The sequence below is a fragment of the Mixophyes fleayi genome, chromosome 3, assembly GCF_038048845.1.
Source record: "Mixophyes fleayi isolate aMixFle1 chromosome 3, aMixFle1.hap1, whole genome shotgun sequence".
In the NCBI taxonomy this organism is placed as follows: Eukaryota; Metazoa; Chordata; class Amphibia; order Anura; family Limnodynastidae; genus Mixophyes; species Mixophyes fleayi.
Genome location: NC_134404.1, coordinates 95,202,035 through 95,228,114, shown reverse-complemented (window position 1 = coordinate 95,228,114; position 26,080 = coordinate 95,202,035). Strand labels below are relative to the sequence as shown.

The 26,080-nt window shown below is 41.9% G+C and overlaps 1 protein-coding gene across 1 annotated transcript in view; it reads right to left on the bottom strand.

Annotated features, from left to right (window-relative positions):
* ARHGEF26 (Rho guanine nucleotide exchange factor 26) overlaps window positions 1-26,080 on the bottom strand; it is a 141,130-nt gene that overhangs the window by 47,370 nt on the left and 67,680 nt on the right. Inside the window, exons 10-11 of the mRNA XM_075202022.1 lie at window positions 21,427-21,516; window positions 12,289-12,443 (exon numbers count right to left, since the gene is read on the bottom strand). Of these exons, the coding sequence (XP_075058123.1) occupies window positions 12,289-12,443; window positions 21,427-21,516 (245 nt within the window). The remainder of the gene's footprint in view (window positions 1-12,288; window positions 12,444-21,426; window positions 21,517-26,080) is intronic.

The following is a 26,080-nucleotide window of genomic DNA, read 5'->3' as shown; positions in this document are numbered from 1 at the left end:
GGCACAATGGTGCAGCTTTGGGGGGGAGAAATCTCCCATGACAAGCGGCGGCTGCTGGTTCCAAAGGGGCACAAAGTCAGAGAGGTGCTTTCGTTGGGGGGCGGTTTTCCCTGTGGACGACACACTTCAGGAAGGGCAGGTGCGGTAGACTAGGATACGACCATGCAGGAGGGTCAGCGTTCTCGGTGTGGCTCTGGGTCCAGGGAGCGCAGCACGGTCAGAAAGTGGTGGCGGTTGGACCGATAGGCAGGGAGGGAGCCAGTTTCACAGAGGAAGGCAGGGTTCAGTGATTATGGATAATAGGGAGTGTAGGTCGGCATCTCAGGGGGCTCCTAGTCTCAGGCTTCTGGCAGTAACATCTCTCTCTCAGCAGATGCTAGCAAATACGGTGATGAGCAGTATGCAAGGTCGGTGGATCAGGAACACCACTACCGGGCGCTGTTGGATATGGAAGGTCGGGTGCGTGGTTCCAAGGAGGACTCGTGTTTGTAGGTGAGCATGAACTGTTTGATTTACCTGATGTGGAATCTGTGTGGTCCGACTGCTATAGTTCTAGTGCGGAGTGTGGCGGCTCCGGGGCCAGTTCCCAAAAACTGCTTAAGAAACTGCGCAAGCATTTTGTACCACATGAGGAAGGTCGGGCGGTAGGGAGTCAGGCTGATCAGTTCAGAGGTTCCCGACAAGTGATGAAATTGTGCTCTGCGCTAGCACTGGGTTATTGCAAGAGTTTAGATTGTCGGTCAGGGACAGGATTAATAAAGGCAGATACATTGAAATGTTTGCTATAACAGAGAAGTGGAAGAAAGTGGTGTCCCAAGCCCTCGCGCAGGGTGGTGGGGGGAGTGGCTACTTATAAGTCCTATAAGAACTGGCTGACAGGGGCGTACCTTTTTGCAGCATGTTACTTGGAGACTCGCCCTATGGAGTGGATGGACATGTTGAAGTACCTTCACATGATCCACGAAATGTACACATCTTCGTGCCCAGGGGTGTGGTTGGCCTATGATGAAGCATTCCGGGAGAAATATGATGGCCATGTGAGCCTCATGTTAGGATACAGGGATGTGGAGACGTGGCTGAATGTGTCCCAGGACGGATGGGACATGTTTCTCAGGGAGCAGGGTTGCACCGACAGCTGGGGCGCAGCAGGATTGACACTTCCTTTGCCGGACGGGGCCGCTGCTTCCCCTTTAACAAGTCCAGTTGCTTAGGCGGAGCGGTGTGCATTCGCTGTGGGGGCCGCCAAGTCTTGTGACCGGCTACCAGAACTGCGGAAAGCCTTGTCCCCAATTAATGAGTCTCAGCCAGTGGCTAAGACTCAAGGTGTCAGCGGAATTTTTACGGGATGGGTTCCGTCACGGTTTTTGGTTGCCAATTGTGGCGTCTGTTAAGACAGCCGCGGTAGTGAACCTGAAGTCAGCTAGTTTGCTCCCCAAAATTTTGGCGGATAAGATGCGCAAGGATGTGGCACTCAGGTAGATGAGCGGGCCTTTTTTGAACCCACTCTATCGGAACTTGGTGGTCTCACAAGTAGAAGTGGTTCCCAAAAAGGCTGTGGGGAAATTTCAGCTGATTCAGCACCTTTCTTCCCACGCGGGGCATCTGTGAATGATGCTATCCTTGAAAAGTTCTGCAGTGTAGTGTACCAGTCTTTCGAGGAACCATTGAATATGGTGAGGACTTTTGTGTACGGGGCACTACTGGCGAAGGTCGACATTAAGTCGGCTTTTCGGCTTCTCCCTCTGCATCCTGACTCGTTCCCATTCATGGGTTTCCATCTAAATGATGGATACTACGTGGACTGGTGCCTACCCATGGGGTGCGCAGTTTCCTGCACTTTCTTTGAGTGCTTTAGTACCTTTGTACACTGGTGCGTCTGTAGCGCACCGGTCACCACGGCGTGGCCCATTATCTGGATGATTTTCTTGTGGTGGTTTTATGATTCCTAGTGCATTCAGGAAGCAGCAACAGAAGTATGATAAACCAAATGACTTTATTCAGCCAAAATACATAAACAGAGATTCAGTTCATGGGATATGCAGATTTCCAGGTACCAGTCTAAACAGGTACAACTAAAATCCACAGATATGAACAGGTGTAATAAATGGCAGGAAAGTCCACAGAGTAACAGGTTCCAAGTAATGGCAGGTACAGTTAAATAGCAGGGACAAGAATAATGAGTTACCCCAGTCCAGGGGGCATGAGGCTGTCCAGGGAAGCAGACAAACGGAGTCCAGTGACCAAGCAGAGAGCAGGGTAAGCTGAATCCAATAGCCAGACAGGTCAAAGTCACAAGCGAATGAGCATAGTCCAGTAATCAAGCCGAGGTCAGGGCAACAAGCAAACAAGCAGGGTCCAGGAATCATGCAGAGGCTCACAACCGGAGATCAACAGCAGAAGCACAAACACTGGAACAGGGAGGAACAAGCAGCAGCCAGGGATTAAAGATGAACTGCACAGAGCACAGCTTGAGGCAGGTATTTCAAGCTGTGGGACAGGTGCAGTTCCAATCAGGCAAGGGGATAAACTCCTACAGGCACAGTGAAAAGTTCAGGAACAGAACAACAGCAGATCAAGAAAATTGTTCTACCCAGGGCAATTTAGGGGAAGGGGGGGGATTAAGGCCCCGCCCCCTTTCTGACATCTAAGACTGCTGGCGGCTGCAAACTATGTGCAGGTCCGCAGGGCAGTGACAGGCAGGGACAGTGTGCTGTCCGGCCGCTCTGATCATGTTTCAATCAGAGCAGCCGGAGATTCTGAGATTCTGTTTTCAGTGGGGGCTCTTTGATTCACTTGGTGTTTCGGTCGCGCATGATAAGACGGAAGGACCTACTACGCGCCTGCTGTACTTATGCATCGACACAGTCTCGGGCCTCTGTCGGCTACCAATGGACAAGATATAAATAAGAAAAGAAAGGAGATTATAAGGTGCACTAATGCACTCTAATTGGCTCATAGAGGAGGCATGGAACTAATAGTAAAACTTAACTTTTATTGGCTGTATAGATCAGCGAAATGTAAAAATATGTGCACTATAAAAACAAATGTGTGCTTTAAAATCCGCTGGATGCACCAATGGCCATATATTCAATATAATGATGGGAATAAATAGAAAATATGCAATTATGCTCCTATTGATAATCAATTCGTCCTTAAAATATCCTAGCTAACCCGTTATTCCACAGGATATACCTCTAGCTGGTAAATAATGGAAAGTGTCTTGCTATCTACCTATCATAAGATCAATCTGACTTTGGATCTATAGGAGCAAATTAGCAATAATATAAACCCCTATAAATTTATGAGGCAGCAGAAGCATCCAGCGAAAAGCCGGCGCGCATTTCGCTGTGTGTACTTAATCACGTCAAGCCGAGGACTGTTCTGACATTTCTTAAATACTGTCAATGTGGAGCTTGAAAAAAGGATGTATAAAGTCTGCCTCCAATCAAAACGGAGGTCAACATGATTGATAGTATGGTTAGCCAATCTAAAATCGTTAAGCCTCAAGCCTAAAACTCCTCCCTGGACTTTCCTATTGGTCCACAATAATCATGACATGAGTCATGCAAAACCGGACAGGAATCACCAGTACACAGATTAATGAATGAAACCAAAACGGAACTTGTGTTCTACGGTTATAGAAATTAACAGGCAATAGTTATAGCAAAATAGTTATAAATTATATCATTTTGGTATGATTGGGACTAGTCATGCTCGCTCCCTTCAGTAAATTCACGTGAATCTACAAGGATAAATAAATGAATATAGTAAGAGGTCAATAAAATGCTAGATTGCAATAACATAAAAAGAAGAAGGGGGAATAAATAAGGGAGTTCAATAACTTCATATAATGTGAATACAATTAAATAACAGTAACCTCCAATCAGAACGGAGGTAAACATGATTGATAGGATTATTAACCAATCTCCAGTAGTCACACTTTAAACCTAAAATTCCTCCCATATACACTCTATTGGTCAACAACCATCATAAATAAAGAAGAAAACAGATATAAATCTACAATACATAAATCAATAAATAAGACTAATGGTCCTAAATGCAAGGGGACTATAAAAACTGCTGTTATAGAGACTAATGAATGAGTGTTATATCGAGGTAGTTCTAATTCATATGGAGTCATAATAATCAAGACTCGTCACGATCATTCCCTTGAACAAGTTAAGGAAGGTGCGTGAACTCATAGCTGAGGTCGTAGGGTCTTCGGGGTTGTCCTTAAAGAAGACCCAGTATTTGCTGGGGCTCTTTAATTTCGCCTGCCGGGTGATACCAATCGGGTGGGTGTCCTGTAGGAAGTTGGAGGGCGACAGCGAGGAGCAAGCATCCTCACTGTCGGATTCCGCCTTCTGTCGAGATCCTGGCGGATTTGGCGGTATGGGATCTCTTTCTGCAGGAGTTCAATGGGGTGCGTTTGTGGCCTCGCCCCCCCATCCCGTTTCTAGTCAGGAGCTGTTACCGACGCAACTGGGGGAGTAGGTTTTGGAGCCTACTTAAGTGGGGACTGGTGAGCGGCACCTTGGCATGGTGGTTGGGTGCCGGCTGGCTGGACTACTAACTTGTTACTACTAAAAAAATCTTCCCGTTCACGGTGGCAGTTGAGTTGTGGGAAAACAGATAGTTTTCTGGTGCAATAACATTGGAGTGATGCAGGCCATCAACCTGCAGAGGGCTGTCTCCCCGCCGGTAATCACTTTGTTACGGAGATTGGTTTACCGGTGTTTATGTTATGACATCTGCTTCAGCTCGCAGCATGTTTCCGGGGCAGAGAATGCGCTGGCGGACGCTTTGTGTAGGGGCAGTGGGAGAAGTTTCGAGCTTTGGCTCCCCGGGCATCCCTGACAAGCTCATCTGGTCTTGCTTATATCCGACAGATTGTCAAGCCGGCATAGAGGGCCTGGCTGAGTCATCATTGGACCCTGCTACACGGGAGAAGTACCATACAGCTTGGCATGACTGGTGCACTTTCCGGAGCCACGGGTGTGGTGCGGAGGACGTTGGGCATAAGTGGATGCCAGCCTTCGTCTGGGAGGGGTTCAAAGCCGGTAAGTCTAAGGCGGCTATGGCAGGGTCCCTGGCGGGAATTTCTTTCTTCGCCAAATTGCGTGGAGAAGTTGATTACACCAGGAGTCTTGTGATATCCAGGGCTTTAATGGGTTGGGCGAGGGAATGCCTGGTGCTCCCAGATCAGAGGCGGCCCATTAGCAATGCTCTTTTGTGAAACCTGCTGGTAGCTGTCCCGTAGGTCGTGCGTGATGCTTATGAGAGTGCTCTATTTTGCGCTGCTTTTGTGATGCTTTACTTTGGATCGTTTAGAGTGAGCAAAGTGGTTGCCTCTGCTAAGTCTGCTCCCTTGTCAGGAATGTTGGCGCAGCACGTGGTTATTTCCTCCTCCTCTGTGTGTTGCAAAGTCAGGAAATCCAAGTTGGACCAGTTAGGTAAGGGTAGCAGAATACATTGGTGCCAAAAGGAGGGATTCTCCGTTTGCCCTGTGGTAATTATTGGCGACTTTGCTGGTATGCGGCCAGAGTCCGTGGTTCCATGGCTGGTGCATGGTGATGGTTCCCCCCTCATCAGGTACCAGTTTTTGATGGTGTTTAAGCGGACATTGGCCAAGCTGGCTTTGGACAGGTCCCAGTTCAGTACTCATTCATTTAGAATTGGAGCTTCCACATCTGCGGCATGGCTGGCTCTTCCGGGCAGCCCATCCAGGAGCTTGGTAGGTGGAAAACGAAGGTATACAAGCATTATGTGCGGCCTCTCTTCTCACCTAATATTTTCTTTCCTGCTCTATATACTGCAGCGGTGGCACAGGGTTTCAACTGCTTGGGCCTTTGGAGGTCGGGCGTGAAGGGATTTCACCAAAAACGCGGACCTGATTGGCACCACAAGGTTTTATGATTTTACCTTCATCTGTGCTCCCACTCACACTTTGTTTTCTTCTGTCTCCTCGTGAGTTGTGCGTCTGTTTAAGCTGGGTGTAAGAGGCTTCTTCCCTGGTCTTTCTTTTTCAATTTTCATTTTCAGGGTGCTCTTCGGAGTTCCCGCTCCTCTTGCTGGTAGCATATTGACGATATATTTTGTGCACTAACATACTGGATTCCTCTCCTGCTTTACAGATCATCGGACCCTGCTGCGGATTTGGGTGCTGGGACACTTGTATATTCATTGGGCTGGTTTGCATAGGGCAGCTGGGGATACCTCTGCTTTTCACGGGGTTGGTAGTTGTGCAGTGGATAGGTCGTAGAGGTTTGAGATGGCCTGGGTTTAGAGAGCTTCTGGTGGCTAATGCTGCTAGACTAAGGGTCCCCCATGAGGTTGAAGTAAGTCGATTGATTTGATATTACGGATTCAGGAAGATCTGGCTTGGGTTCATGCCTCCTAACCTTTCCTTGTCATTGGCTGGTCTGATATGGTGCCAAGGAGGATTTGGCGTTCCTTCCCTGATGGACGCGTAGCAGACGAAGTGAGGAGTAAAGTTAATCTCGTTGTTGCCCGTTTCATACGTTCTATAGGTGGTTTGCGGATTGAGCACCCAGGGATTAGATTTCAGAACCCCTTGTTATATAGGGGGAGCAGGGTGCATTTGAGTGAGGAGGGCATAGTTATCTTTGTACAGGATTTATATGAGATTTTGGCAGTGACAGGTGTGGGTATGGTGGCGGGCCACGGCTCTTAGAGATACGGGTGTGGCCGGAAAACGCAGTACAGTCGACGGCCAATAGTTTGGGCGCACATTACAGTATGGGGCACGATGAGCCTCTCTTTGAGTGAATCGGCTATAGTCTCGGTACAGGTACCGCCCCTGTGGGTTGCCCTGTGGTTGCTTTCCGTCTAGCCCAGAGGTAGGACGGGTTCTGTAAAACTGGGACGCGTTGTCCCACTAAGGTAGATATGTGCGCCTAGGGTGTGATTGGTTGTCCCCCAGTTGAAGAGATCCCGATGGTTAATGCTGGGACAGTTGGATTTTGCCTGACTGACTGCTCTCTTTACCACCACCATATTTAAATAAATCATTTAAATTTGCCACACTCAGGTCTTGTGTCGGATATTTAATGCTATAGTTAAATAAGGGTAAGAAGGTAAAGGAGGTCATGATATTAGCCGTAAGCCTTTTAATGTCTTACAGAGGTGAGGGTGGCAATTATGTGAGAGTGGCATAACATGCATCCTGTGTGACATGACCATCATCTACCTGGCATGTCCATATCCCTTCTTAAATAGAGACACACTCAATTATAACAATTGCAGTGAGGAAGGAGGAAGTACAAGAATGGGACTGCCAAACGCTGCAATGAGCTGTTTTGTCAGCTGAATGTAGCTTGTGTACTCACAAGATAGCTTTCCCTAGCTAAAGCCAATTATTCTGGTCCAAGTCAACCAGTCAGAGAAAACCATATGGAAACTCAAATTTCTGTAAATACCACACAGCATGGACCTTGAGTGGCAGAATTGTGGAGCAGGATGACTGACCTATCTTTCATCACTCTTACTAGATTTGTATGTATGTCTGCTAGGACAAAAAAAAAAATATAATTAAATCAATTGCATAATAACCTATTTAATTACACCCATTTTATTACTCACTGAAGCATAACTATAATGAATAACATAATATATTTTTAAGCTGTAAAACAAAACTTGCCAGGGGGCGAATGGCACAAAGTCCCCCTTTTATCTATCTAAATTACTAGTATGCATTTGTATTTCTGCTTAAAATTTCCTGCCCACCACATTTCAAACATGTTGATGGTTACATCAGTATTTCTGAAAATAATAAAATGACTGTTTTCTGAGTTACAGTAATAACCTTAGAAGGATTTTTATTAAAGACCGCTAGTTTAAAATCATTACAAAATATTCAATGTGAATATAGCATTGTCTTGGAATCCATTCTTGATACCCAATCAATACCCACCAGTAGATAACATAAAAGTGCATGGATCATCATCATCAGGTATTTATACAGCGCTAATAATTCTGCAGCGCTGTACAGAGAACTCATTCACATCAGTCCCTGCCCCATTGAAGATTACAATCTAAATTCCCTAACATACACATACAGACAGACAGAGAGATAGAGAGAGACTAGGGTTAATTTTACAGGAGCCAATTAACCTACTAGTATGTTTTTGGAATGTGGGAGGAAACCGGAGCACGTGGAGGAAACCCACGCAAACACAGGGAGAACATACAAACTCCACAGAGGGATTGCTATTTATCCAAATAAAGAGAGGCTTTTTCCTTTGGGTTCTCAAATACCGGGATGTAATTATACTGTATTTCAGATAATGAATTGCATGTCTGGACACAATGATAAGCCTCAGGTTAACAGAATAAACCATGACAAATTCAAAGATCACAGAGTTATGTTAGGATGGTGTGAAAAGCACGCAAGAGAAAACTCACAGATCTAGTGCAGGTTGTGAACCATGTAAAATGATTAAAAAATAAGCACTTTCATATTTTGATTGTATGTATCTTGTGTTTTGTCTGCTCCCCACTATGAACCCCTTCCCCTTCCCTTCCTTTTTTCTGTATCCCTTTCCCTTACCATTTAAATATCCAAATATAAATTATTCTGTTAAACAAAAAAGAAAATAAGCACATATACAAAATATTAAAGCTATTTATATTTTGATGTACCTTTAACAAGGTGAAATGTTTAAACACCTTCCATTGGCTAGCAGAGCAGCTGTTTATTTAGATAATCCTTTGGGCAATTAAAGCAGGAATATTTCTCAGAATTTCCATCTCACTCTCAAAGTCTGAGGATCAAATTTACAGTACGCACTCGATGAGCAGGGCAATCCGCCTAGACGGTCTGTCCTGCACACATCAAGATGCACAGCTGATCTATGTTCTCTGGAGACTCTCTGCAAGCTAGAAGTGTGGACAGAAGGACAAATCCAAACTGTGCAAAAGTGTAAACATTCCATCAAAAGTCTACTGCTCTATTTTGACTGATAGCTTCAATTAATCATGAGAGTGATAGTACATTAAGGCTGTCTAAATCATGTGAGACCTTTGGGTGTTTGAAGGGGTGTGATACATATGTTCAACAGTAACATTATCAACATTTATATGGCCAACATCATAATTTAGAACGTTTGGAAACTCAACAATAATGACATTGACAGTATAGTTACCGTGGAGCGCACACTGTTTGAAGTTGGTAAAATGTGCAAAGAAATATACTTTTACGTTAAAGTGCAACTGTTAGGTGCAAGATGCCCCCAATTATAGTATAGGACCCGATCTCTAATAGCTCAGATCTAGCGCATAAATGAAGACAGTGACCCAGATAAAGGACAGTGGCTGGTAGAGAGTCAGAGGGGTGTTACACTTGTCAAACTGTAATACAGGTGTTAAAATACAAGCTCAGGGAGGACATAAAATTCTCATGGAGCAGAAGGGCAAAAGCTTGGCTCGAGAGATGACTCAATAGATCACAGCAATGGAGCTGCCCAAAACTCTGACACAGAATCAGGTGATCTGCGAATGAGCATTGGGCTCCCAAAAAACATGCAGTGCACAGTGGGCATTTTACATTTCAAACCCTTTGTGACAAGGCAGCTTGAGTATATATGATGAATGGAAAATGTAGTCAGACAAATGATTTTCAGGTATGGACTATTTTTCATTTGTGGAATATGTTTATCATTGAAATGCTTTGTTGTCAAAACATAAATTTGTGTTCTTGCTCAGTAATATGTATTTATGTGCAATTATACGGCATAAAATGACTGTTTGTGAATGGGATGGGGAGAGGGCAGTTTCATGTCAGTATGCAACACACACACAAATATATTTTAGTAGAAAAAATGGATTTTCTCATCAACTCACACCCTCCCACCATGACAATTATTTGGTGGCTTAAGTGGGATACAGAGCAGAATTAATACATTTGGATCACTGAACCACATAGCCTAGCTGCATTACAATAGGTAACAGTACATCTAACGACCAGAGTTTAGAGTCACAATCATTTCAGCAGATGGTTATGACAGATGAAGGGTGCAGATCTGAAGGTAAAACGTATATATTGTGAATCAGGTCTTTCAGTCATTTGTAAAATCGCTAAAGATTTTGGGTAGGGAGAAATTTTCTGTATTGTGTACCTAGCTTAAATGAATCAACTTATCAGTCACAGGCTGTATCGTAGAATGCTCTGTGAGGTTATTAGATAGACCCACAGCTATGCTTAGGAAAAGGGAGAGATGGGAAATCCTTTATCTATTAAACATTTTACAGGGGCAGTTATAATGCTTTGCTTCCTGAATGCAGTGAATATTTTGACTGTGATGTGTCTGTGTAGATAGGAAAGGGTCAGATTTCTGCTGCTGATTCTAGAGATAAGCACAGTTTGATTTCCAATTACCTATGTGAGCACAGTAAAAGCATGCTCCGACTGCTAGTTTTCTTGTTTGTTTGCATGTCTCAACTGTTTTGCTTCCCTCAATGGCTCCCCACTCTTTTACCCCATCCCTCCTACCTCTACTAAATTCTCCAATGTTATAGTCCCAGACCTGGTCACCGCAGTCCCTCTCAGAGAACTGAACAGATATTCCTCAATTCCTACAGTATACATGACTCAGCATAACTTATTTCTCTGCGTAAGCAACTAATAAAATATTTTTGCTGTGACCATTCTGAAAACATTTATGCTAAACAATATACTAAAATGCAGTCTGAATGTATAACCGGAAACCATTTGAACACCTCAGACAACTTACAAAGTAGATTGCATTTGTCTGTGTGTGTGTGGGAAAATATTGCAATATGCAGCCTACATTATGTATGTAACAAAATGCTTAAAATAACTCCCCATGAGTGATGCGTTACCAGCAATGACACATTCCACATCCCTGCTGATTGATTAGGAATTTTATGTAAATTTGAGGGATTTTTTGGGAAAGCAGTTCCCCTTCTTTGGTGTATTCATAGCTATGAATGGTATAGATGACATGCTGAGGGGGAAGGGGACGTTAGTGAGACCATTTCAGGCTGAAGAGGATAAAGCCACTAGGACTATTGCCCTTTAAAACAGAGAGGCCTTAGATTTCTTATGAAATATAAAATAAAAAGTATGTGTGTCTTAATAGGTCAAGACTGCTGTTCTGTTATACTTCGTAATTTTGCAGAAATTGAACAAAATATTATCACTAATAAGAAAGCCAAAAAGCTGACACTTGCAGATTTTGACGAATAGGGTTTAGTCTCCATGTATGGAGCCATGGAAGTCAAAACTGCACAGGAAATGGTCATTTACATGATTGTATGTCTTCTACTCATATTGCTCATGAGATGCTGCATTGCTGAGACATGTGGCCAGTTAGGGGTCATGTGTGATATGCACACATTTATGTTGCTCTTCGGAGGAAACAAGGAAGGGAATTTGAATAGAGTAGATGATAATCAGGAATAATTAAGTGTATGTTGTGCTAATTAGTACAAAAGAATGGATATTGATAAACCAGTTATATTCTCTGATTTGTGATTTAGTTTAACTTGTAACAAAACAAATGAAAATGTATAGCCTAACATAACTAAAGGTATACTCTATTTTTCATACATGAAATACGTACTGTCAACAACATGAATTTGTGATTTTTCTTCATAAGAGCTCATACCCACTATACTATGTATAAACTAAGTATGCAGGTCGGGTACTAGAGACCATCGTTTGTAATGCTACCATACACATTGACATTTTACTTGCATCGCAGTAGCTTTTTGAAGTGCCAAATGTTCTATTTTTGGAATGTATTGCATGTAAATACATGTGCAACCTACACGGAGATCTAAAATGTTATTAACAATGCATACCAAAACGCATTAATGTCTGACAAGCCTTTTTACGAATGTTAAAAATACTAATAAAATGCCAATGTGTATGATGACTAAGGTATATTACCATATATAAATTGATTTCCGCCATTCTCTGTATGAGACTGTTCTTCATCAGTACACATTGCTTACTGATGGATAGCTGGTTACACAATAAAGCAACTATCAACTCACACCCAATATTACTTCTTTTGTGATATTTCCACAACTTGAGTTAAATATTCGCTCTTATCTCACTGCTGCTGTAATACAGGGGAATTGTCCTTTAAATCAGGATGTTTGCAACTTCCTGGTTTGGGTCTTGACTCTTTATAGATGCAGAATGTTGGCTTTACACTGGAGACCAGAGGAGACAGTCAGGCACTGAAACCTCAACAGTATGGAGATACAATGATATCATCTGCATGAAACCGGTAAGATTACCTCTTCTTCTTGGTGATAATGAGCACATCATTGAAAAGGAAGAAGTAGACCTGTTGCTTTATAGTTTTCTTGGAGAAAATGCCAGTATCTTCTACATAGGATGTAAGCTCTCCTCTCTTCATTAACCATCGAGAAGACGACACCAGTGGGAATGGCTGCGAGAGACACATGTGAAGTCAACACAGAGATAATGTGTAATACAGACCTATGTCATATACAAAAACAATAATAAGGTAACATACTACAATAAGCACAGACATCTTTTCATACTGCCACATTTATCATGACAACAGTTAGTTTGCACACAGCATAAAATATGAAGGCAAAAATCAATAAAACATCAAATTAGAAGAATATGCCAATATATATTAAAAACAACATTATTATGTACATATTAAACTTGTAGGGCCTGAGAATTTACCCACCACTCCAATGCAACATGGTTTTGCCCAAGTGCAAAGTTACTCCTTTTTTATACTTTACTCTCCTTAATGACTCAGGCCCATAATCTCCAACCTATTAAATTATTTGTACTTATTTAATGAGAGAGGGTTAAAGACTACAAAGAGCAAAGTAATGGGTCTCTTGATCCTCAGCCAGACCATGGGACTGATGGATGCATGATCAAATGTCTTTACTCTGTGCCAAGATGCTGAAGGGCAAAGTGCCAACATTGGTAACTCCTTTCCTAAATGAAAGTAAGCCGTTTCCTGTGAAGAGTCCATGTAACAGGACAGTTCAGACGGAAATAACAAGAAAGACTGGCCAACTTAACTCATCCACTGCCACAAGGGCCTAAATATTGGTATGGTGGACAAATGTACTGTACAGTACTGATGCTACAAAAGATCATCCCTAACATCCAAAAAGTAAAAGTCCCTTCAATAGGATTACTGACAGAAGTATGCTGTGCTTAGGTATTAAATTGCCCCCAAAGTTAAAAACTTCATAAGAACTAAAGATTTTCTTACATAAACTCCTGAAAAGTATTACGTCGGTGAATGCAATTGCTAACTGAGTTTGCAGTGATTTGAACAGCTGTTTCATAACTGTCCCTGCTCCAATGTACTAATCAACCTATGCACACATTGCATTTCTTCCATCTACCAAGAAGCACCTTCCTCCTCTATGGCAACAGAGGAGGGAGATAGAGCATAGTTGACATTAGGTATAAACACTGCATTTATTCTATGTATATTATTCAACTTGTTTGAAACATATTAATGTCAAATAGTGGAATTACTTGTTCTTAAATTTAAGCAATCACTTAGATTTGTCTGACGCCTTATAGTGTTGGTAACTTCAATAAACATTCCATGATGGCGATTCTAGTGTTCCAAGGTTCAATATAATGCATGACATGAGCAGATGCACCATTTCAGCAGCAAAGTTCCCCTGACTGTGCTAATACTTCTGCCCACTATTAACATTAGCATTATTATCACTATCACATTACAGTTACAAATATTTAAAGACTGTTCAGCAACATGTACAACTGGAAATCCAATGTGTGTGATTATCCTTCACTAGATACGAAGGAATTTCAAATATGAAAAAAAACTAGATTCTGCATAAAAAAAAATCATGAATAAGCATTGCTAAGTATATTATACCATATAGTACAATATGATTTATTACAGAACTTCAGTTGCATATGCTTATGTTTCAGAGCAATAAGTAATGCAGCAATGTGCTATAAAGTTATTATGTATCTGTTTTAGATTAAAATGTAATTGTTTGGTATTGGTATTTAATTCTAAAATTTAATTTATTCGGAATATCCTTGCCTGAGCATAACATGCCTCACATCACACTAAATGGTCAAAAAAAAAAAGAAAAAGAAAAACACCTGAAACTGATATAAACAAACACGCTTTCAATACTATTTATAGGGAAGTCACTGGAAAAGCTATAAACACAAATTTAAAAAACAGAGATAAACATTTTCAAGGACAACCCTTCAAAGCCTAAAACTAGAAATCAGGACGAGGGGGCACAGTGCAATGCAGGACCAGGGGGCACAGTACAATGCAGGACCAGGGGGCACAGTACAATGCAGGATGAGGGGGCACAGTACAATGCAGGACGAGGGGGCACAGTACAATGCAGGACCAGGGGGCACAGTGCAATGCAGGACCAGGGGGCACAGTGCAATGCAAGACAAGGGGGGCACAGTGCAATGCAAGACAAGGGGGGGCACAGTGCAATGCAGCATGATTGAAGATTGTAAGCTTGCGAGCAGGGCATTCTCACCTCTTTGTCCGTTTCACACAGTTTGTTTATTAGTTTACTGTGTTTGTCCCTAATTGTAAAGCTCTACAGAATATGTTTGCGCTACATAAATAAATGATGATGAATTAAGGACGATAGGGCACAGTGCAATGAACGACGAGGGGGCACAGTGCAATGAACGACGAGGGGGCACAGTGCAACGAACGACGAGGGGGCACAGTGCAACGGACGAGGGGGCACAGTGCAACGAACGACGAGGGGGCACAGTGCAACGAAACACGAGGGGGCACAGTGTAATAGAGGTGGCTGCAGTGTGATGAAGGTGGGGCAAAAGTGTGCATTAACCAGTGAAAGGGAATAATAGGAGCAGGAACAGGGATAGATAGTAAGGAAGGAACGAGACAAACAGGATGTGAGGCACAGGGATGAGTAGGGAGGGAGAGTGCGGTTACCTGGAATGAAGATAGGGGCACATAGGAACAGAGAAAGAACACAAATAAGGGAAAGATAATGGGTAACATGGACGATATAAAGGAGATATTTTGGATAGTTTTATTATAATATGGAGATATGAGGAAAAATTTAATTACACAAAGGAGACAGAAGGGAGAAGCGGAGGGACACAGAGGAAAGGTAATTTGACAAAGGACAGGTGGGGGACACAGGGTGGATAGCATTGCATCATTTTATAGGTTTTATATTATACTATATTATGTATTCTACTATATAGTGTTAAAATGCATCTAAATTTAATTTCACTCTAGTTCAGCTCTCTATACAATAGAGCACTTTTGGGAATTTGTGGAATGGGGGATTCAAAGCATGAATGTGCAACATGTAGCCAACAAATCTGCAGAATGCTATCATGTCAACTTGAACCAGAATCTCTAAGGAATGTTTACAGTGCTCCGTTGAATTTAGGTCATGAAGAATTCAGGCTGTTCTGGGGGCAAAGGGGGGTTCTACTCAGTAGAGTGAAATATATATATACATACACACACACACATATACATATACACACACACACGTATACACACTCAGTGAATACATTGCATCAATGGAGTTAATTAGTTAATTGCGGCTAGAATCCACATGGTGTCTACCCAATACTAAACAATCAGAGCAGCTATCAAAGTCTCTGACAAATCAGTGCAAGTCCCCTCTGTACTGTTTAGTGCTGGAAAGCCTCTCAGCCTGTTATTCATAAGAGCAGGGAGCAGGTGTACGTTGAACATGTTTGTTTGTTTTTTTACCAAAGTACTTTATGGCTGCCAGGTCTTGCAGGAACCAGTAGTGCCACATACAAAAATTCTATTTTATGACATTTAGCAGGGGCGTTTTGAAGAGCTCATTCAACATAGGGCTGTCTATTCCTGGGGTGGGGGCCATCCCCCCATTCCTCCTTTGATTAACAATTAGATGTGGCATCTGTTTTGTGTTTTTTTTTTTTTGTTGATTTAACTTGAGTCAACATACTCTATAGGCAAAGAAATAGATTTGTTGTCTATGTGCAGTTCCTTTATTTGCTATTTATTTATTTGTTTGTTATGCCTGTTATTTGCCAAGTCTAATAACAGGGATAACTACAAATGTAGGGCTCTGTTATACATACATATGTCACATCTATAACATGTATAGGTTTTCTTATCTTAGTGCCAGTATACAAGCTCTGAGTGCACCCAAAGATACATATGTACAAACTCATGCCTAAGCACTGCCGTGTTCCTTTCAGTCACGCACCTTAATAAAGCACCCTTTATAAAGTACTGTTGTTTTAAACTACTTGTTTCAACCTGATTTTCTGAATGATTGATCAACTCACGGAAGTAGGGGGACAATGGGGCTGTATCTCAGGACTTAGGACACAGAGCACTTTATATAGGCATCTCACACCAAGCACAAGTTTCCATTATAACATATGTGTTTATGCCAAGACTGATAATATGTTAAAATCCAGGGTGTCTGCACTCTGGAAAAAAGCATGTGCTTCCTGACAAATGAAACGGTATGTCTCCAAACCTGCCAATCAGATCCCTTTTTGCTCATGTTAATTTAAGGTTTAGATTTTATGTGACTTTGCACTGTGCAAGGCCCAATAAATGTACCTCATACTTGACAACTCTCCCGGAATGTCCGGGAGACTGCCGAAATTTGGGTAGGTCTCATGGGCTAGCAGGCAAATATAACGGATATGGCATCAGCTCCTCAAAATGACGTGATTCGTTGTGAATCGCGTCATTTTGGCCCCGCCCCGTGACAAAAATGGCATTTTGTTGCGGGCCAAAATGATGTGAATTACCGCGCCCTGCCCCTCCCGCCCACCAACCACGCCCCCCTGCCTGAGATCTCCCGGAATTAACTTACCAAAGGTTGGCAAGTATGATGTACCTACCTACACTGCCCACTGCCCAGATGAAAGTTACCCACAAAACGCCAATCAACGCCAAAATTGTAGCAAGATTCCACAAAAGCACAAAATTAAACTTTTACACTAAGCATTGCTGCACTTTTCTGCACCACATTTTAAACAAATTAACAATATCTGCATCACCCCTGCAGATATTAAAATCAATAGACTGATATTTTGCACATGAAGGCCACAACAAACTACATGACATTCCTAAAAGCTTTATAGGATTAGTTGTTTCATAATGTTTCAAATTTATCTAGATCCCTTAGGGCCAAGAATATGATTTGCACCCTGAGAAACACATAGACAATAGGATTAAATGTCAGACTGTATACAACATTACCTTTTGGCAACGCTGTCTAAGAAAGGTAGGAAGTAAGTAGAATGAGGACGTGGCAGATCTTCCCCAGGTTAAACACTGCTTGATATGTAATCAAGAGAAGAATGAATATTTTGCATAGGCGTAAGACAAAAAAAAATTCCACCAGACAATAGCGTGATCACTCTGGAGACACAGAAACTCACATGACATTTACACTCACATTCATATCTTTTCTACCACAAAACTCAGCTTCAATATCATGTCGTATAGCTATTTAGTGGAAAGTAATATTTGTGTTTGTGAAAGTGGAGACATATTCCCATTGATTAAGAAAGCATTCTAAGGGGAATAGAGTTTACTGGGAAACCCAAACAATGGTTACAAACTTAGAAACAAAAACAAATTTTAGTGATTGCAGTGGAAAATATGATTAATCGTTCAATGACACCTTTACATTCCTGTAATCCTCAAGAGCACAGAAGGATTTGCATGAAACAATTTTCTCTAAAATATTTATACTGTGCTGGTATACTTAAAATGAATGAAAGCTTTATCATCAACATCCAAGTTCAGGAATTTACATCGGCTTTTGGAGACAATTGGGTGGGCGGTGAAATGCTGTGTCCAAGTTTCTCTTAGTGTATGTCACAAATATGTTTAAAGGTACAAACAATCTCTCTTTCTTGAAATCATCGCGGAATGTGAGCACATGACACACATCAGGCATCATAAGTCCTAGTGGCTACAGCACAAAAATGCATTGAAAAGTCTATGGCTACTAGACAAAGGGCCTGCAGTTAGCTCATGATTAAAACAGTAAAAATGGACCAAAACACAAAAATAATTCTGCTTATTTTGCCTGGTGCTTTTTAGCTCATGCGAGCAGAAAGAGAAACCATATGTTAAAAATGCAATAGTCCTAGTGAGCTTAATGGCCACCTTTGTACCTCAAGTTTACTAAGTGCATACACACAAAGGATCATGCATCACATAAACAACTTGGTTGCCCATGAATCTTCAGTGGAAATGTGAACAAATTAAAAAAATAAAGACGATCTACAAAGTTATTAAATAAGTAAGAGAAATTAACGTAGAGGTAACCATTTAGAAAGCAGTGGTATCAGTGGCGCACGCAGGGGGGGTTTCTGGGTCTCCAGAAACCCCTCCCCTAACAAAGTGCCCCACATAGCGGCACTGTACTATACAGCAGCCGCGGGGTTGTCGAATAAGCGTCCGCGGCGGTGCTGTATTGTATACAGCACCGTCGCGGACGCTTCTTTGACAGCGCCGCAGCTGCTGTATAGTACAGTGCTGCCGAAACAGAGTGCTGCGCATGCGTCCTCTCTGGGTTTTTTTTTTTTGGGGGGGAGGGGTTTCTCGGTGGGGGGAAACCCCCTAACAATGATGCGTGCGCCCCTGGGTATAAACGAACATGTTGATGTACTGAGCAAACGAGACAATGGCCATTACCATAACTCGGTCTGTCTGTGTGTATGTTAGGGAATTTAGACTGTAAACTCCAATGGGGGAGGGACTGAAGTGAGTGAGTTCTCTGTACAGCGTTGTAGAATTAGTGGCGCTATATAAACATCTGTTGATGATGATTAAAGCTGTTCCATTAGTGAAAAAGAAGGGATGTGTTTGTCCAGTCTGTTGTCCGCTCTATCCCATGCCTACAAAGTAGCTGCTCTGTCTTGCAGCAGTAAAAAGGCAGGCTATTCAGATTTGCTAGCAAGTATAAAGTGGTAACAGAAATGCTTTGGTAGAACCCTACACAATACAACACTCAGCAGTGTGTCTTGCCTGCAGATAAATTGGTATAGCTCCAATTATTGCGCACAATTCATTCTCAATGTAGAGGCATAGCCAGGTGAAAACAGTCACAAAAATAGAAGACAAAAAAAAAGCTGTATCATTTAATTATAAAGAGAAACAGATGGAGCTTTTCATATTATTAGGAATGGCTATAGAAGTTACATAATTCTAAGGGAGGTAAACGACAGCTGGAATGTAAAACACTGCTCAGTTTTGCACTCAGTGCAGAGATTTCTACAGATAGAGGAAACGTTTAAATGCTCGAGAACCCAACAATGTGACCAAACAACAATTACCACTGATCAATCTAGTACAAGCAGGGCCGCCGAGAGGGGGGGGGGGGGAGCGGGTACATTTTACCCGGGCCCGGCCATGCCAGGGGGCCCGGGCCGGGCCCTCTCCGCTAATTTTTTCTTTTTTTTCTTTTATAATTTTCTTTTTTGCGATTTTTATTTTTATTTTTTCCCGCGGGGGAGGGGGGGGGGCATATTCGTTGGTGGGGGGAGCTGTAAGAAAAAAGAAAAAGAAAAGAAACGATACCCACGTGATCGCGCGGCGCCGTCTCCCTCCTCTCCTCTTCTCCTTTCACACTGACTGCCATGCCGGGCATGACGTCATCAAGTCACGCCCGTCAGTCAGTGAGGAGCGCCGCAGCCAGCATGAAGAAAGAAGACAGAAGAAGACAGAAGAAAAGAAAGGAAAGAAGTTGACAAAAGGTAAGTAAAGAAACGGAGAGGCAAGGGGAGGAAAACAGAGAGGGACAGTACTATAAAGAAAGGGGAAAGAGGAACAGTGGAGGAAAAAAAAGGTGGGAAAGAAGAACAGTGGAGGAAAAAAAGTGGGAAAGAGGAACAGTGGAGGAAAAAATAGTGGGAAAGAGGAACAGAGGAGGAAAAAAAGGTGGGAAAGAGGAACAGAGGAGGAAAAAAAGATGGGAAAGAGGAACAGAGGAGGAAAAAAAGGTGGGAAAGAGGAACAGAGGAGGAAAAAAAGGTGGGAAAGAGGAACAGAGGAGGAAAAAAAGTGGGAAAGAGGAACAGAAGAGGAAAAAAAGTGGGAAAGAGGAACAGAGGAGGAAAAAAAGTGGGAAAAAGGAACAGAGGAGGAAAAAAAGTGGGAAAGAGGAACAGTGGAGGAAAAAAAGGAGAGAGGAACAGAGGAGAAAAAAAGGTTTGGGGGCTATTGAATGTTGGGAGGAGTTTAGGGAGAATGAGGTCTATTTATTAAATGTGACTATGAATTATTTAATGGCAATGATAGTTGCAAGAAATAGGTACTGCTGGGGCTATTTGCAGGAAGGGAAATAGGTTTATTTATTAAATGTGAATAGTATTATTTTAATGTTGGGGCTGGAGGAAGGCCTAATTATTAATCGTGAGTGCTATTGATTTAACGCCGGGGCTGGCTGTAATTTTCTAAATGTAGCCATTTTTTTTCAAAATAGGTCCTTCAACATTCCTGGATCCGAACAAGCCACAACTAAAGAAACCAGCAGCCACAGGTGGAGAAAGTGAGAAGAACAGGTAGGACAGAGCAGCACAGTGTGTGAAATGTTGTGATTCTAGTAGGGACAATGGCAATTTTTGTTGAATGTTGTGCCCAATGTAAGGTGTAGGCCAAGACTGAACTGTTTGTGTACACACTGCATTCTTTCTATACTACACTGTGGTGGTAGATGTCCTGAAAGTCAGGAGTGCTTGAACATATGTGACGCTCCGGCGAATTGAGAGTCTAGTGATTTTGATGCTAGCCACGCCCCAACGGCACATTGCCACGCCCCTGAATGCATTACTACACATTCAAAAATATTTTGGCCCTTACTCGACTATGAGGGGGGGCCCATGAATTTGTTGTACCCGGGCCCTGAATTTCTCTTGGCAGCCCTGAGTACAAGCTACATAATAAAAGCAAATGCCTGTTGCACTTTGTTAGAAAATAATCCCTAATAAAGTTTAGAGTCACTGTTCACTACACAGTTTGAAATAGCTAGAAAAGTAAATATGTTTTGCAGAAGGGACTGCTGGTTAGAGATGTTTATGTCATTTTACCTGGGAGTGGCAAATAGTAGCTTGAAGCAACATTTATTTATTTTTTTACTATCTTATTAAAAGTACAATTAGGATAATTTATACAACTGCATTTGGTCTAAGAAAATCTGCTAATAGGTTACGATAAAGAAATAAAAGAAAAGAAATGGTCTAGTCTATCCATTGCACAGCAGGAGAGATGCCACTACCACCATCATGAAGCAAAAACATATTTGAATTGGCCAAACATGAACTTGCCAAAAAAGCCACACTGCCTATTTCCAAAACTTTAAATCACAATGAGAATACCCAAAAAATTAAATTACAAATACCTTTATTTTAAACTCCAATTGAGAATTAATTGTCACCATCATTTCCATTCTTTCCATCTTCCGTGCGCCTTCATTGCACAGACGAACCAACTGTAAATAAATGTTGGAAATGTTGATATTTACATAAACAATGGTTGAATATGTACATAGTTATTGAATATGAAAAGCAAAAGTTGCTATTGTGAGAAATTCAGAATTGTTCTGTGTGAAAACAAATTAGCAAGGTGCAAAACGGCACTCATCAACTGAGCTGAGCATTGTGGGAGATGTAGTTCAGCAGTAGCCACACACCTTAATAAGGAACCCTTTATAAAGTACTCTTGGTTTAACTACTTGTAACAGATACATACAAACAGGAAAAGCGCAAAGCAACAAGCATAAAATATGGATAAAAATAAACAATTTATTATAAGCATATACGCTCATTCAGCATGTAAAAAGGATAAGATATATAGCTAATAAACTGATATTGACAGTAATTAGCTAATATACAGCTGTAAGTCAGCAGACTTCAATTAGTCCGAAGGTGTACCAAGATCCAAGGCCAGAAAAAAATAAATATAATATATGGTACCATATGTGGAAAAAATATACTGCCGTTGCAGAAACCAGATCGCGGAATGGCACTTATGCCGAAGATTATATCCTATAGTGACTCAAACTGTGGCAAATGGTATATTCCCTGTAACAGTTATGGTACTATATATTATAGTATTTTTTTTTTCTGGCCTTGGATCCGGGTACACCTTCGGACTTATTGAAGTCTGCTGACTTACAGCTGTATATTAGCTAATTACTGTCAATATCAGTTTATTAGCTATATATCTTATCCTTTTTACATGCTTAATGAGCATATATGCTTATAATAAATTGTTTATTTTTATCCATATTTTATGCTTGTTGCTTTGTGCTTTTCCTGTTTGTATGTATCTATTGCTATTTTGACAGACCCAGACTCTGGGCTAGATTTACTAAGCTGCGGGTTTGAAAAAGTGGGGATGTTGCCTATAGCAACCAATCAGATTCTAGATTTCATTTATTTAGTACCTTCTACAAAATGACAGCTAGAATCTGATTGGTTGCCATAGGCAACATCCCCCCTTTCTCAAACCCGCAGCTTAGTAAATCTAGCCCTCTGTCTTTGAAGAGCTGCAGTACAAGCCTATTTAAGGGTATATTGCAGTGCCCTACATTGTTTTTCTATTTGTAACAACCTGATTTTCTAAATGATCAACTCAGTGAAGTAGGACAATGGGCGGCATCTCAAGACTATGGACACAGAGCAAGCACAAGTTTCCTTTAAAATATCTGTTTATGCAAAGGCTGAAAATTATTATTATCATCATCATCATCATCATCAATCATCATCAATCATCATCCTTCTCCTCCTTCATTTATAGGACACCACAAGATTTCCACAATGCTGTACAGAATACAGGCAGTGAACCATACAGGAAAAACAGTGCAGAAAAACAAACAAATAATACAGTTTAGAACAAAAGACAAATACTACCAAAGCTACAGACATAGCTAGTAAGGTGAAGATGGAGCAGAAGAAAAGTTAGAGAGACAAGAAGGAAGAGGGCCCTGCTCATAAGAGCTTACAGAGGAGGAAGGGATCAAGTGCAAGAGGAGCGGGACAGGGGGAGAGAGAACTGAGCAGATCAAGCAAGGAGAGAAGGATAGGTGGATGTCTGGTAGGCTTTAAGGAATAGATGAGTTTTGAGTGCCCATTTAAAGGTGCACAAATTAAGGGACAGTCGGATAGAGAGAGAGAGAGAGAGGCAGCCTGGGAGAAATCTTGAATTCTGGCGTGGGATGTGGTGATCAGAGTGGGGGAGAAGCGGCTATCATTGGGTGATTGCAGGGAACGGGAGGGAGTGTGAATGGAAAGAAGGTTGAAGATATATGGGGCAGCGGTGTGGGCGAAGGCCTTGTAGGTGAGGTTGAGGAGTTCGGCTCCCCTTCCCCTACAAAATCCTTTTCCGTGTAAGGCAAGGCAGAGAGGGAGAAGCAGAAGAAGAGCGTCATGAAAGAAAGCTAAGTCTCCCAGTCACGTTAAGTATACAACGAAGGGGGGCGAGGTGCGAGCGGGTGAGGCCAATGAGAAAAAAGTTGCCGTAATCAAGACGGGAAATGATGAAATCATGGATAGTGGTTTTGGTGGCATCCTGAGAAAGCAACAGGATTGGGCGAGAGATTGAATGTGGGGGAACAGTTGAGAAGGTAATGTTGTTGACAGTGATAGAGGGATCAAAAAGGGATACAGATCTAGAAGGAGGGAAGACAACGAGCATGGTTTTGGCCATGGTAATTTTGAGAAACTGTGAGATACCACAGCGTGTTCAGGTCCAAAATGATCCCATCACGAATGATAATCTGATCAATTCATTATCAAACATGTTTTTTAGAGCTACAATCTATACGAAATCCATGCGCCCAAATAATTACAATCTTGTTTCTACTAAAGTAGAAAAAAAATCTTCCCATTAAATTGCAACTATAATACAGATCTACAGGCTGATATCTCCCGCCATATAAAACTTCTCACCCATTATAATTTACAATGTAATGTATGCCTATCCTACTGTTTTATAACAAAACTCTTATTAGTATCCACTTTACCACAACAAGCCAGGACTCAGAAACTAGATCTTTTATCCAATCATCTAATCGAGATCTGGTCAAGGTTCAGGTTTAAGTCATTTTTCCTGACACCACCAATAATTAATAAGGGTTATCCTTCTAATGAACCTAATCCTATCCTCGAGCAGAAGTGCTGTGCAGATCTAAAATCGAAGCATGTCAGAGATTCCTTGAAGACCGGTCAGTGAATGAAGATCTATTTCTTCAGAAAGGCAAACACAGCATAATTTCTTAGCCGCACTATATACACATAAACCTCCAGGGTGGACGACACAAATTCTTAAAACCAAAAGAGTCCAGAGCGAGTCACCTTCCATCAGGTATACAGCAGTATAAAACCGACAGGAATGCCGAGTGCCTTGGGAGGTGTTGAGTCTTAACATGTGCTAAACCACATGATCAATATTAATTGATCAAGTACATGTGGCAAGCTTACAAGATACTTTCACAATGTTAGCTCCAGGTTCACTGCTAAACCATTAACACTTCTCATATATTTTGCTTTTAATAGTAAAATGTGTTTGTCTACCAAAAAACTTTGTTTACTGAGCTACCTAACATTAATGTATAATAAAATATAAATAAAGGAACGTTTTTATCTGATATAAAGGGAATTATGTTAAAATGTTACTTTTGTTTGTAATGTTATTACTCAAAATGATGTGATAAAATAGCACAACATATTTGTGTGCTAAAGATACTGTCATTTATGGAAGATTATTTCCCCACAAAAAAACTTTCTATTGTGTATCAGTTGTGATATTGTGTATCACAACTTGAAGAATTTTGAATCATGTGACTTGTTCTTAAATTGTCAGTTTGTGAGGCCGATTGGCTACTGTTATGGTTATCCCCCTAAATAAAATATTATCAGATTTACTCTACATAGTTCAATGAAACATGTTTTTCTGCCCATAGTATAATGTTGCCATATGTTTTTTAGGGCTTCCTTATAGTAATTCCTTGCCTGCCAATTTTTTTTCCAAGTCACATATCAACTTCTGGGTATTTTTATATAACACCACATTCCAGGAGCCTGTAGTCAATGTGCCCAAGGCAGTGGTTCCCAAACTTTTGCAGTTCATGGCACCCTTAGAGTCTCCAAATTTTTTCAAAGCACCCCTCCAAAATAATTACTGAGCAGTCCTGTTTTAGAAGTAGTTGGGTCAAAAAATTGTAATAAGTATTTAGGTCACGACAGAAAACGGGATTTATACTTACGATAAATCTTTTTCTCCGAGTCCATCTGGGGGACACTCCTTAACCATGGGGTTGAGTCGGGGGGAGGAGTCTGACACCCAAAGAGTTAACTTTTTTCCCTTAACCATGGGGACTTACAAAAGCAATCCCTCTAAAGGGTGGGACCGCTCTGATCTCCTTGCACGCAGAACACTACAGCCAAAGGAGGCGTCCCCAGACGCAAATATAATAAATTGGTAGAATTTCGTAAAGGTATGGACCGAGGACCAGGTGGCTGCTCTGCACAGCTGGTCCGCCGTGGCTTCACTACGAGCCGCCCAAGACGCCCCAACTGACCGGGTAGAATGGGCAACAATACGTTTCGGCACAGGGAGATTAATACGGACATAAGCCACCCTGAAAGTCAGGGTAAGCCATCTGGCAATAGTTTGCTTAGATGCTGGCCATCCCCGTTTGGAAAAGTCAAACAACACAAATAGAGACTCTGTCTTACGTATCTTTGCAGATCTCTTAACATGTATACGTAATGCCCTCACTACGTGCAAATATTTATTTGTCTTTGTTCCAGGAGTCTTAGGGTCCTCTCTCTACGGGACCCTGTAGGGCAGGTTTTACCTGCAGCCCCAAGGCCTTGCTAGGACGTCCCTTACCAGTGGATCCCTTGTTCTTGCGCAGAACTCTGGGACTTCCCTGTCTTTTGTTCGGTTCTTGTCCAGCAACCACCAGCTGAGGACCTACCTCCTCCACTGGTACCTCGAACACGGGAATGCGCCTCTGGGGTGGGACCCTGCCCAGGGTAAGGTCGCAA